We start from the raw sequence: 12,500 nt of genomic DNA on the forward strand, positions 1-12,500 counted from the left end.
TGCAAAACAAATCACAACAATCTAATTTCTTTAGTTTTTCACACTTTTTCACGTCAAAAGTTCGTTTTTCAAGATTTCATTGATAACAGTAATTTACAGTTTGCTGACGTCACCCAGTACTATCAAATTTCTACCCCATTTCAACCAATCATATCACGACATGCAGCTGTCAATCAAATCTTCATTTCTGGATAATTTTCTCTTCCAAATGAAGTCGAAAATGGTGCCTAGTGCCTGTCATCTGGCAGAATTCCTATCCCATAAACTAACTACTAACTTGGCCAATTGTTAGAAACATGGATAAAAAACAAAAACTATAATCTCTAAGAATGCAAAGAAATGTAACTGGCTCGTTAAAACGCGCATTCCAGGGATATCGTATCGTTACAGCAGCGATAATGGCGCGCGCATCCGAGAGCTTGGTTGTCAGGGGTTGCACTTCGGAGATTCCAGGCCAACGTGCTGCACTCTCCGCTCGGCAACACGAAGGCAGCTGAGCTCCACTCCTCCCGTCACCAGGCTCTTCCCGAGGGGAGCGCCACAACACACTGAATCGCACTCGATTTGGAGGCGATTATGTGTGGTCTGCAAAAACCTTCACATGGAGGGAATTTGAAATTTTCATTTTTTGACATCTTCATAAATTAGAAACTCTCCCCTATAGAGTATATAACTTATTGAATGACTGCAATAGCTCGCAGATCAAAAGTTATTCGTATTTTAATGTTATGTGTCTAAAAGTAAAATGTGAGAAAGGCTTTAAACATTCCACATTTTATTTTCTAGAGTGGCATTCCACCAAAACAATACTTCTCCCTTTGTTTTATGAAAATAATTATTCACTGTGATGTACTAAACAGTACTACGGAGATGAAAGTAACCAAATCACTGAAAATACATGAAAAACAAATTTTCAGCTGTCTTTTGCTCATTGCCAACAAGGTGCAGCAGCAACATGTTTCTGCAGACCACCACACATGTGATTGACCATGATTAGAATTTAAGAACAAGGAAAGAAAGAATCATCAGAAAATCAAGTTTATTTACAGGAAATAGCCACCTCCCACTTAGAAAATCTCACAGCATTTGTAACAAATGTAACAATGGCTGTTAAGATACCGGTACATAGAAAGAAAGCCAACGTCTTGAAGAATGTCATGCTGTAAAAAAATGAAAATCTGAAAAAACGAATGTATCAATATTATGTACAATATTTACATACTCAAGTAGAAAAACAAAAAAACTTTTTCAAGTAATATCTTAGCATCACATTGAATGTAAAGCTTGTTTTTCGGGTGCCTCCTATCCACTTCTGCAGTTATAATGGAAGGTGTTTGCACATCACACACCTTGTCATTTTCACACACATCCAACTTGGTTCTTATAGCAAGTGCATTATAGCAGCTATGCCTTAAAACATGGGTCAAGACATCTGGACAACACATCTCACTGGCTTCCCCCTCATGTTTGTTGTTGTCTGGTCTGACATCTGATGTGTGTAAACAGTCTACATGTTTGTTGTTGTCTGGTCTGACATCTGACGTGTGTAAACAGCCTACATGTTCGTTGTTGTCTGGTCTGACATCTGACGTGTGTAAACAGCCTACATGTTTGTTGTTGTCTGGTCTGACATCTGATGTGTGTAAACAGTCTACATGTTCGTTGTTGTCTGGTCTGACATCTGACGTGTGTAAACAGCCTACATGTTCGTTGTTGTCTGGTCTGACATCTGACGTGTGTAAACAGCCTACATGTTCGTTGTTGTCTGGTCTGACATCTGACGTGTGTAAACAGCCTACATGTTTGTTGTTGTCTGGTCTGACATCTGATGTGTGTAAACAGTCTACATGTTCGTTGTTGTCTGGTCTGACATCTGACGTGTGTAAACAGCCTACATGTTCGTTGTTGTCTGGTCTGACATCTGACGTGTGTAAACAGCCTACATGTTCGTTGTTGTCTGGTCTGACATCTGACGTGTGTAAACAGCCTACATGTTCGTTGTTGTCTGGTCTGACATCTGACGTGTGTAAACAGTCTACATGTTCGTTGTTGTCTGGTCTGATGTGTGTAAACAGTCTACATGTTTGTTGTTGTCTGGTCTGACATCTGACGTGTGTAAACAGCCAACATGTTTGTTGTTGTCTGGTCTGACATCTGACGTGTGTAAACAGCTACAAAATGGACATAATAGCATCCCGGATAGCTTGGTGAGACGGTTCATGTTCACCATAGTAAGCAACACTGTGAGGAGCAGGGAGGTCTGGATGCTCAGTGTTCCACTCTGGTAAGAAGTGCTCCTTATGGATCTCACAGATGTTGTGTAGAATACAACAGGCGACCACAACATCCGACACAAAGGAGGTAGAAATGTCATTTCGTTTGGCCAGGCACCTCCAGCGACCTTTGAGACGTCCGAATGCACTTTCTACCACCGTCATCGCCGAGCCCAGCTTGAAGGTGAAGGCTTTCTGCTGCTCAGCGAGTAGGTGGTCGCGTGTGAAGCCCGTCATCAGCCACTTCCTGATGGGGTACGCTGTGTCTCCGATTAGATGCACAGGGACTTCCACTCCGTTAACAGTGATGGATTTCTGTGGAGAGAGCAACGCAGATGTGTAAATACGTGTAGCAGTAAACACACAGTTTTGTCAGAAAGGTGTCAGGTGTGTCAGCTCTGTTAAATACGTGTAGCAGTACACACACAGTTAGTTTTGTCAGAAAGGTGTCAGGTGTGTCAGCTCTGTTAAATACGTGTAGCAGTAAACACACAGTTAGTTTTCTCAGAAAGGTGTCAGGTGTGTCAGCTCTGTTAAATACGTGTAGCAGTAAACACACAGTTAGTTTTGTCAGAAAGGTGTCAGGTGTGTCAGCTCTGTTAAATACGTGTAGCAGTAAACACACAGTTAGTTTTCTCAGAAAGGTGTCAGGTGTGTCAGCTCTGTTAAATACGTGTAGCAGTAAACACACAGTTAGTTTTCTCAGAAAGGTGTCAGGTGTGTCAGCTCTGTTAAATATGTGTAGCAGTACACACACAGTTAGTTTTGTCAGAAAGGTGCCACAGTATCACTGTGATTGCACCCTGTATGATTATTACATGTGAAAAGTGACGACAAGATGACTTGAGGCTCAAAACGTTGTCTTAGTCTTAACACATTGACTGCCAGCCGTTTTTTTTTTGCTGTAGGTAGCTTTTGCCAAGCCGTTTTTTGAGGATTCTGGCATGATTCTGGCTCATTTTACAAGAGCCGAGGATTATTTTCTGCTTGGAGTTTGTCAACACAAAGTTCACAAAAGTACTAATAGAATGTGTGCTTTCTCTGTCTAAAAGAGTTAGTTTGTAGAGTTAGTAGTTATGTAGATATTAGCCGTTGAGTACAGCATGGTTTTAGCGTCTGAGAGTGAAAGCTGAGATAATCGCAGTTTTGTGAAATTCAATCAAACAGGCAGAACAGTCACTTTAACCATTTATTTTTGGCATCAGAAGTCGTGTTTCCATTACCCTCATAAATGCGCAAAATCTAAATATCGCAATAGAAATTGGGTAATGGAAACACGTAAATTTCGAAAAACCTCCCAAATATCGCAAAACGTTTTTGCGCTCTCATGAGGTGGTTTTTCAGACGTGTCGATATAGCAGTTTATCGCAAAAGTGTAATGGAAACAGTTTTTTCGCATTGGCACGTCATGTGACCCATTCTGCTTTGGAAAAGCAGACCGGTGCGGTGCGTGCTCCTGACTGAAGTGAATACAGTGACTGTGAGTAATACATTACACACGTTTCAGGTGCAGTGTTATAATTATAATAGCTACACAAAATTGTGATTATTGACCAAATCAGCCTTTTCCCCCCTCCATCTCTAAATCGGACCAGTTGTAGGCTATTAGGCTATTAGGCTTTTTTCCTCTGCCTGTCGCGCTCACTGCATTCACCGCAGCCAGCAACATTTTGCAACTAATTTTATTTTGAATTGATAATCAGGCTCGTTTATATGTGTTGTAACTTCATGTTGTGATTTGCATTGACCATTGGTTGGATTTGAGCATGCAGGGGACGGGATATGGGGCAGATCCACTGTGGCAGGCAGCTGCTGGTAGGCTAATGGGAATTGCGTTCAGGTGACCAAACTCAACTTCAATGGAAACGCCTACAAGTCGCAATTGTACATTGTCGAAGTTGTAGAAATATCGCAATTATTTTGCGAAAAACTAATGGAAACACAGCTAGTGAGAGATCAGACATCCAAACAATATAGTTCCGAACGCCCTCTCCTTCAACTCCTCCCTCCGTGGGCGTGTCTAGTGGCTTTCAGCCTGCGTTTGTCACAAGCGAGTGCTCTGCTGCTGCGAGTTTGAGCAGCCTCCCTCCCTGGCAGCGAGTTTGAGCAGCCTCCCTCCCTGGCAGCGAGTGTGGATAGGTCTCACTCGTCTCTTGGGTTTGAGAGCCCCGATGAAGCCCCGTGCGACTCTAGGCTTTATGCTGCCCACCCAGTCCATTTCTGGAACCCCCCACCGCAGCAGCGCGAAAGCGTCCCCGCCTACAGTATGAGAATGAGGCTCGTTCGTTTCTGACTGTAAAATCGCCAAGCCATTTCCTTGAGAATGGAGGAAGCAGCCGCGGGAGGCGGCTGCTTTTGGTTGACTTTCTCTCTGTCGGGAGAGGACCGTCGCCACCTAGCTGGTCGGTAAAATAGATTATACACATTCAATACTTCCAATATCTCCATAGGAGACGCGGGGGGCAAAAAAAAATCGACCGTTGTATTTTTGACGTATTAATACGTCAATGGCAGTTACGTGTTAAGAAGTAAAGCATTATTTGGAGCATAAGTGTGTGCGGGTTCCATGATTACATGTGACAAATGATTTTTTTTGGCCATTCTGCCTTCATTTGATAGGACAGTATGTGAAGGTAGGGAGAGAGAGAGGACAGAACATGCAGCAAATGACTGCAGGTTGGATTTGAACCCGGGTCGGCTGCGTGAAGGACTAAGCTTTGATGGCACACGTTATACCAGGTGATGCCCAACATGTTGAAGAGAAACTCCGCACATCTTTCAGGCCAGGTGCGTCAGGCAAAGACAAAAACGTCCGTAATAAGTGAAAAAAAAAAGAAAGTCCCGCACACTGTGAAGTTGCAATCAAATTTGTTTTACTGTGACGTTTCGGTCACCGACCTTTTTCAAACAAACATTTAACAGAGGTGAGAAAACCATCTTAAATAGGGGCTGGCAGGTACGTTGTAGCCAATCCAAGCTCCCCACGGAGACTGGCGTTCAGCTCTGACAAGACGAGTCAATTACCTAAAAGGTACAACACTGATCGAGTGATCTGTACAAATAAACATTTTACAAATACACTTCAGTGTGTGAATAAACAAGGTGAAGCTTCACAGGGAATTAGACAGAAAGACAATGATAATAAATAGACAAAAAGGCATAATGGTACAGTGGTTAGTTTAGGCCAGACTGTCTTCAATTAAATCCTGGGAAACAGGGACCCCGCAGTGAAAAATTAAAGGGGGAACCTGCACGCAGATAGTCTATACACAGAGTGAGCTTCACAGTAACCAAGCGAAAAAAATGAATAATAACAAGAGATAAATAGATGATAAATTTAGGGGAGAACACAGAGACTTCTCTAAATAATCCATAGTATTTCATACACGTGTGGAAAAGGACACAGTAGGCAGGGATTATGATGAAAAAACCTGACTGTTCTGTGCCCAGCCCACACATGTAAGGTTTAAGCTCCTTGGCTCCTTGAGGAGGAATGGAAAATATTTAAAATATATAGTAGAAAAATAGAAAATACAATGTAAACAGGGATCACAGGAACATGTTGAATAGCAGTTCATCATTCAGTCCTTTTGGTGCCAATGTTTGTAACGTGTGGATCCAGAAAGATTCTCTTTGTTTTAGCAGTTCACACACTGAAGTGTATTTGTAAAATGTTTATTTGTACAGATCACTCGATCAGTGTTGTACCTTTTAGGTAATTGACTCGTCTTGTCAGAGCTGAACGCCAGTCTCCGTGGGGAGCTTGGATTGGCTACAACGAAACTGCCAGCCCCTATTTAAGATGGTTTTCTCACCTCTGTTAAATGTTTGTTTGAAAAAGGTCGGTGACCGAAACGTCACAGTAAAACAAATTTGATTGCAACTTCACAGTGTGCGGGACTTTCTTTTTTTTTTTTTTTTTTGATGCCCAACATGTGAAATTAAATTACATTACGACATTTGGCAGACGCTTTTATCCAAAGCGACTTACAATAACACATTTTTGTCAGCAATAGAGCAATCAACTATGCAACACAGTCTATGACAACTACAACTTCGGAAGGAATAGTGGTAAAGTTTAGGTTAGTTTTTTTTTTTTAAGAGGGAGAGAGAGAGAAAGAAGTTAGTTTTAAGAATGGAATAAATTGATTGATCTACAGATATGACTGTAAAATGAGGTACATATGTATTTACCTCACGTGGGAAGAGGTACCCGTCTTGCTCCTCTGCCTTCCTGTAGATGGGCGAGTTGGAAAACACCTCAGCAGCATGAGAGCGACCAGGCCAACCTACAAACACATGTGTGAAGCTGGAGAGACAAAATGACAAGACACGTACAGATCATCCATCACAATGAGAAAGTGGCTTGGTGTAGTTGGTGCACAAGTTACATATATACCATCTTATCTATGCTCCTGCATTAATTTACAAGAAAATAGTTCTTATCAGCTTATAGTAGGGTCATCTGTGGCACTTCCGTGACCGTGGAGAGCGAAGGTCCGTTTCTCAATGGATTTGTCATCTAGGAGGGTTAATAAACAAATTTAGCCGGGGTGTATTTTTAAAAAAGGCGGGGAAAATATTTGAGAGACCAAAATCCAAAATGTCTGCCGTGGAAATGAACTTTTTAATGGTTTGACCTACAATGTTGCACAATACATGGTTTCAGAGCTTATTCTGGTCAAGGAATACATATTTGGTGTTTATATAATGATTTGACTTATTTTTGACCTTCAAATCCAAGATGGCTGCCAATTTTGAGCTCTAAAAGGCAGTTTTTTCAAAATCGTCATAGAGCCTTCATATTAGGCTTGAATGACAGGTCTTCTCATGATGAGTTGAATAATATACAGTATAAGTACACAGAAGTAATCTCTGAGGTCATTAAAGTCAATGTTTGTGTGTAAACAACAGTTGCTGATTTGCGGTTTCCCATTAAATAGGGTAGGCTACTGAGAATATGGTGTCCAGTTCATCCCATCACATTTTCATAATGAACCAAAAACAATTTTGCACTATAGCCTAACATAAAATAGTATTCTGTATGCAAAGCTAGCAAGGTTAGTTGCTTGAGCTGAATTTAAAGGTCAACTCAAAACAAACAATGAAATTAACTTTGAAATTAAAACTGAATCCTAGGCTACTAAATTTCATCAGCACACAGTAAAGGAAACTTGTCTTTGAACTCAGCTGACTGTCTAGTCCTAATCCCTGTTGTGCAATGTCCCTTTTCAGTGAAGTTTTAGTTTTTGTTAAGAGTATGGACTTTTAATCTTGACCTTGTTGGTAGGCAACGGCCCTTTTTCAGTCAAGCATTTTCAGATTAGCTCAGTCAGTCTGTGAAGCAGTCAGTGTCAGCACTTGCGCGAGCTCGCTTTTTCTCTAACTAATGTTAACATTACACACTTTAAGACACTTTGTTTGAGGATATAAAAGGAGGTACGGTGGTGTAGTGGTAAGCACTATCGCCTCACAGCTCGAAGGTCGTGGGTTCGATTCCCACCTGGGACGATGTGAACGCTGAAGGAATGCGTGCCCGTCCGCATGTCCTCGAGTGCCCACCGCCCGGGTGGGGTCGTCAAAAGGGCCTTTCTGTGTGGAGTTTGCATGTTCTCCCCGTGCCTCCCGGGGGTTTCCTTCATATAGGAACCCCCTTCACCAAAAACATGCAATATCCTGGTTGCTAATGTGGTTCCTCCTCTGGTCGTTAAGGGCGCCTGTTCAGAGGGAGGGGAACTGGTTGGAATAGTGTGAACCTCCCACGTGCTATGTCCTACCGGTGAAGCTTCCCCTGTCAGGTGAAAAGAAGCGGCTGGCTAACTGCCCATGTCTCGGAGGAAGCATGGAGCCAGTTTCGGTTCTCCCCAGATCGGCAGAGGGTGGAGTAGCAACCAGGATAAAGAAATTACGTTAGCACTAATGGGGGATAAAAATGGGATAAAAAATCGGGGGGGGGGGGGGGGGGATATATAATAAAAATAATAACTTTGTTTGAGGATATCAACGTTATTCACTAGTCTAAAGATAGTTCTACCATCAAGAACATATAAAACAAAAGCAAAAACAATTTTTACTTGCAGAAGTCATCATTGATATTTGGTGTTAGCTAACGTTAGGTAACGTTATTATTTTTTAGCTAAAGTTAATGTTATCTGTCTCCACACTTCTGTCAACTGACATATGCATTTGCTTTTGAAAATAAACAGCGTATAACAGCAATATAATATAACAGTAATATAATAGCAAGTTGCTTTCCCTCCCAATGAAAGACAAAGCACACAATGTCCTATGAATGTGTCCTAAAATGTGACAAGCCTTGCAAGCCCACCGATACAATAAATCAAGGCAAATGGGACAGCTTACAATTAAAAGCCCAAGACTGGTCAGGACTTGATAAATTTGATGATGTTTACACCAACACCTCCTGGGAAGATGGGGCAACCAATCGGTACATGCATTCGTCATGTTATATTTCTATTTAATCTTCAGTTATGCTTAAGCAAGCCAGGCTGTTTATTTTCAAAAGCAAATGCATATGTCAGTTGACAGAAGTGTGGAGACAGATAACATTAACTTTAGCTAAAAATAATAACGTTACCTAACGTTAGCTAAGACCAAATATCAATGATGACTTCTGCAAATAAAAATTGTTTTTGCTTTTGTTTTATATGTTCTTGATGGTAGAACTATCTTTAGACTAGTGAATAACGTTGATATCCCCAAACAAAGTGTCTTAAAGTGTGTAATGTTAACATTAGTTAGAGAAAAAGCGAGCTCGCGCAAGTGCTGACACTGACTGCTTCACAGACTGACTGAGCTAATCTGAAAATGCTTGACTGAAAAAGGCCCGTTGCCTACCAACAAGGTCAAGATTAAAAGTCCATACTCTTAACAAAAACAAAAACTTCACTGAAAAGGGACATTGCACAACAGGGATTAGGACTAGACAGTCAGCTGAGTTCAAAGACAAGTTTCCTTTACTGTGTGCTGATGAAATTTAGTAGCCTAGGATTCAGTTTTAATTTCAAAGTTAATTTCATTGTTTGTTTTGAGTTGACCTTTAAATTCAGCTCAAGCAACTAACCTTGCTAGCTTTGCATACAGAATACTATTTTATGTTAGGCTATAGTGCAAAATTGTTTTTGGTTCATTATGAAAATGTGATGGGATGAACTGGACACCATATTCTCAGTAGCCTACCCTATTTAATGGGAAACCGCAAATCAGCAACTGTTGTTTACACACAAACATTGACTTTATTGACCTCAGAGATTACTTCTGTGTACTTATACTGTATATTATTCAACTCATCATGAGAAGACCTGTCATTCAAGCCTAATATGAAGGCTCTATGACGATTTTGAAAAAACTGCCTCAAAATTGGCAGCCATCTTGGATTTGAAGGTCAAAAATAGGTCAAATCATTATATAAACAACAAATATGTATTCCTTGACCAGAATAAGCTCTGAAACCATGTATTGTGCATCATTGTAGGTCAAACCATTAAAAAGTTCATTTCCACGGCAGACATTTTGGATTTTGGTCTCTCAAATATTTTCCCCGCCTCTTTTAAAAATACACCCCGGCTAAATTTGTTTATTAACCCTCCTAGATGACAAATCCATTGAGAAACGGACCTTCGCTCTCCACGGTCACGGAAGTGCCACAGATGACCCTACTATTAGGTCTCAAAACTGCATCCTGCTGACTGTACCTAAGACAAGGACTGAGTTTGGCAAGAAAGCTTTCCAGGTGTCTGCCCCTCTGGCCTGGAATGAACTCCAACGCTCACTAAACCTCCAGGTGGAGGAAGCTGAAATCCAGGTCTGCAAATGTTTTGATCCATAATGAACTTGTATACAACCCTGTTGTTGAGTAAATGGATGTGTATTTTCTTACGTTTTAGATGTTTTTGTTTGTATTGTTTATGTTAAAATGTGTCTGTAACGTTATGCTGCTTTCTTGGCCAGGTCTCTCTACAAAAAATGTATATACATATACACACACATATATATATACATATAGACTACACAATACGTACAAATACATTTACAACTTAATACAAGATATAAAACAGAGTAGTAAAGTGTGACAAAGTACAAAGTTAGCAAGGCCAACTTGTTGAAAATGTTTTAGCACAAATGCCCTGCTCCTTACCAGCATCTGTGATCAACAACAGCTTGTAGGACAATGGAGTGCCACCCATTCTGATTGTAGTAGGCCGGTGCGTCGACATTGGGGGTGGGGATGGGTATGTGTGTGCCGCCGATGGCACCGGCACACTGTGGGTACCCCTGGCCCCGGCTGGCAAATGCGTCCACCGTCTCCTGAAGACGAGCGCCACTCGGCAGGTCAACAAAGCGTTTATAGAGCAGCGTCTTCAGCGCTCTGGTAACCTGGCGTACCAACACGCACACCGTGGCGACACCGACGCCAAAAATACAACTAATGGAGCGATATTCACACGGGGTAGCGTACCACCACAACGCCACGGCGAGTCGCAGCCGAGGCTCCAGAGGCTGCCGCCAGTTTGTCGTCCTGCGCGTCAGGTGTGGCCCGACGAGTCCCGAGATGAAGCTGAAGGTGTCCCGCGACATACGGAAATGACTGCGCCACTCGTCGTCGTTGAAATTGTTGAGGATGTTGGACCAGAACACGGGCCCGTGTGGTCTCTCTCTCCTCCACATGCGTCTCTCCGAGATCAGTCCGCACTGTGCGAGGAGAAGCAAACGTCTCCGCCTGCGGCTCCTGAGCCTGGCGCGCCTCGCCTCCTCGAAGCGCTCCCGGCTCCTCTTCAGGTCCTCCTCGAACCTCGCCTCGATTTGCTCCCACGAATCCGCCATTGTTCCCATCATGTGGAAGAGGAGCGTCAGCAACTTCGCTCGCATTTGCAGAACATGAACGGCTACCAAAAGCACAGCAGCCATGTCTGGCGGCGACTCCGGCGCCATGTTGTTGTTGTTGTTTTGGGAAGCTGCGCGGCGCGCTTGTATTACACGTCACACTAGACGTGCACGCTGTTGTCTTTTTAACCTCGGTTCACGGCACGCCTCCTTTCCTTCTTTTAACGTCGGTTCACGGCACGCCTCCTTTCCTTCTGGTTTGTTGTGTACAAAAAGGACAGAGGGCTCCTAATGGCGGACCTTCTTCACACCAGTATCATGTGTTCTCAGTGCAAAAAGGGCTCCTCTTTCTCTCTGTGTTGGAGAGACCGCATGTTCTCTCTCCATGCAGCAGCCTGCTGCATGAATACTGACTGTGTGTGTGTGTGTGTGTGTGTGTGTGTGTGTGTGTGTGTGTGTGTGTGTGTGTGTGTGTGGGGGAGGAGGGGAGTTGGGGAATTTGAGTCATGTGATCAAAGGGGGAGGAGGAGGAAGTGTGAATTGGATCCTTTGAGGGCTGCGATATTTTTTTCCCATGATGAAAAAAAAGGCATGACCCGCCCCTCTCTGCCTCTGATTGGCGTAGCGTCAAATGTTCATCCAATCACATTCGCTTAGCTATCCTGCATCTCTTTCTACAGTCTGTGGTGAGACATCAATGGGTGAGACTCAGTGGATCAGACAGACAGCAGTTTTGCTTGCTAGCCTGAATGAAAGACGCCATGTGTGTTTATGTTTTAATATAGTCTGGCCCTGTGCTTTATAACACTGCTGCTACTCTTGGCAGTGCACGTATGTAGCCTATAGGGACATCTAAAAAAAAGATGAAAGACTCATGAGAATGATCAAGGCTGATATAAGAACAGGATCACTGCATTACATTGAACTTTAATTCAGCTCATTGTAACACAAGTGACATGTATTTGAATTGAAATATAAATCAGAAGAAACAAGGTGATGACATTTAGAATGAAAATAAATAATACACATTCAAGTAGGCTATTGATCTCACACATAACCTTTTGATTCTATGCTGCCATCTGCCATCTCATGCTTGTTGATTTAATGGTTGTTTTGCACCTGCTGCTCACTTTATGAACAAATAATGCTTAGTGACTGAATTAAATATATTAGGCTTGTTTGAGATGACTTCTGACTCGCCTGGGAAGCAGGCGAGTCAGAAGTGCAGTCAGCCAATCAGAGGCAGAGAGGGGCGGGGTCATGCCTTCGCCTAGCCTTCGCCATCATGGGGAAAAAAATATCGCCTCCCGCGCAGCCCACCAGTCCTGAGCGCCTGACGCCATGGCTGCTTTGCATAGATGTCCCATCATGCCTTTCTGCCCC

The 12,500-nt window shown here is 42.7% G+C and overlaps 2 protein-coding genes across 2 annotated transcripts in view; one reads left to right on the forward strand and one right to left on the reverse strand.

The window, feature by feature from the left end:
* LOC310791594 (intermembrane lipid transfer protein VPS13C-like) overlaps positions 1-12,500 on the forward strand; it is a gene marked incomplete at its 5' end in the record, with an annotated part of 130,999 nt that overhangs the window by 87,004 nt on the left and 31,495 nt on the right. The gene's annotated exons all lie outside the window — the stretch shown is intronic.
* LOC310791134 (uncharacterized protein) lies at positions 2,172-11,225 on the reverse strand (the record flags this gene model as incomplete). The annotated part of the gene is made up of 3 exons (XM_083652832.1): positions 2,172-2,588; positions 6,468-6,582; positions 10,432-11,225. The coding sequence occupies 3 exons, from the start codon at positions 11,223-11,225 to the stop codon at positions 2,172-2,174; spliced, it is 1,326 nt and encodes a 441-aa protein (XP_083508958.1).

The sequence above is a fragment of the Poromitra crassiceps genome (assembly GCF_964638095.1).
Source record: "Poromitra crassiceps genome assembly, chromosome: 16".
In the NCBI taxonomy this organism is placed as follows: Eukaryota; Metazoa; Chordata; class Actinopteri; order Beryciformes; family Melamphaidae; genus Poromitra; species Poromitra crassiceps.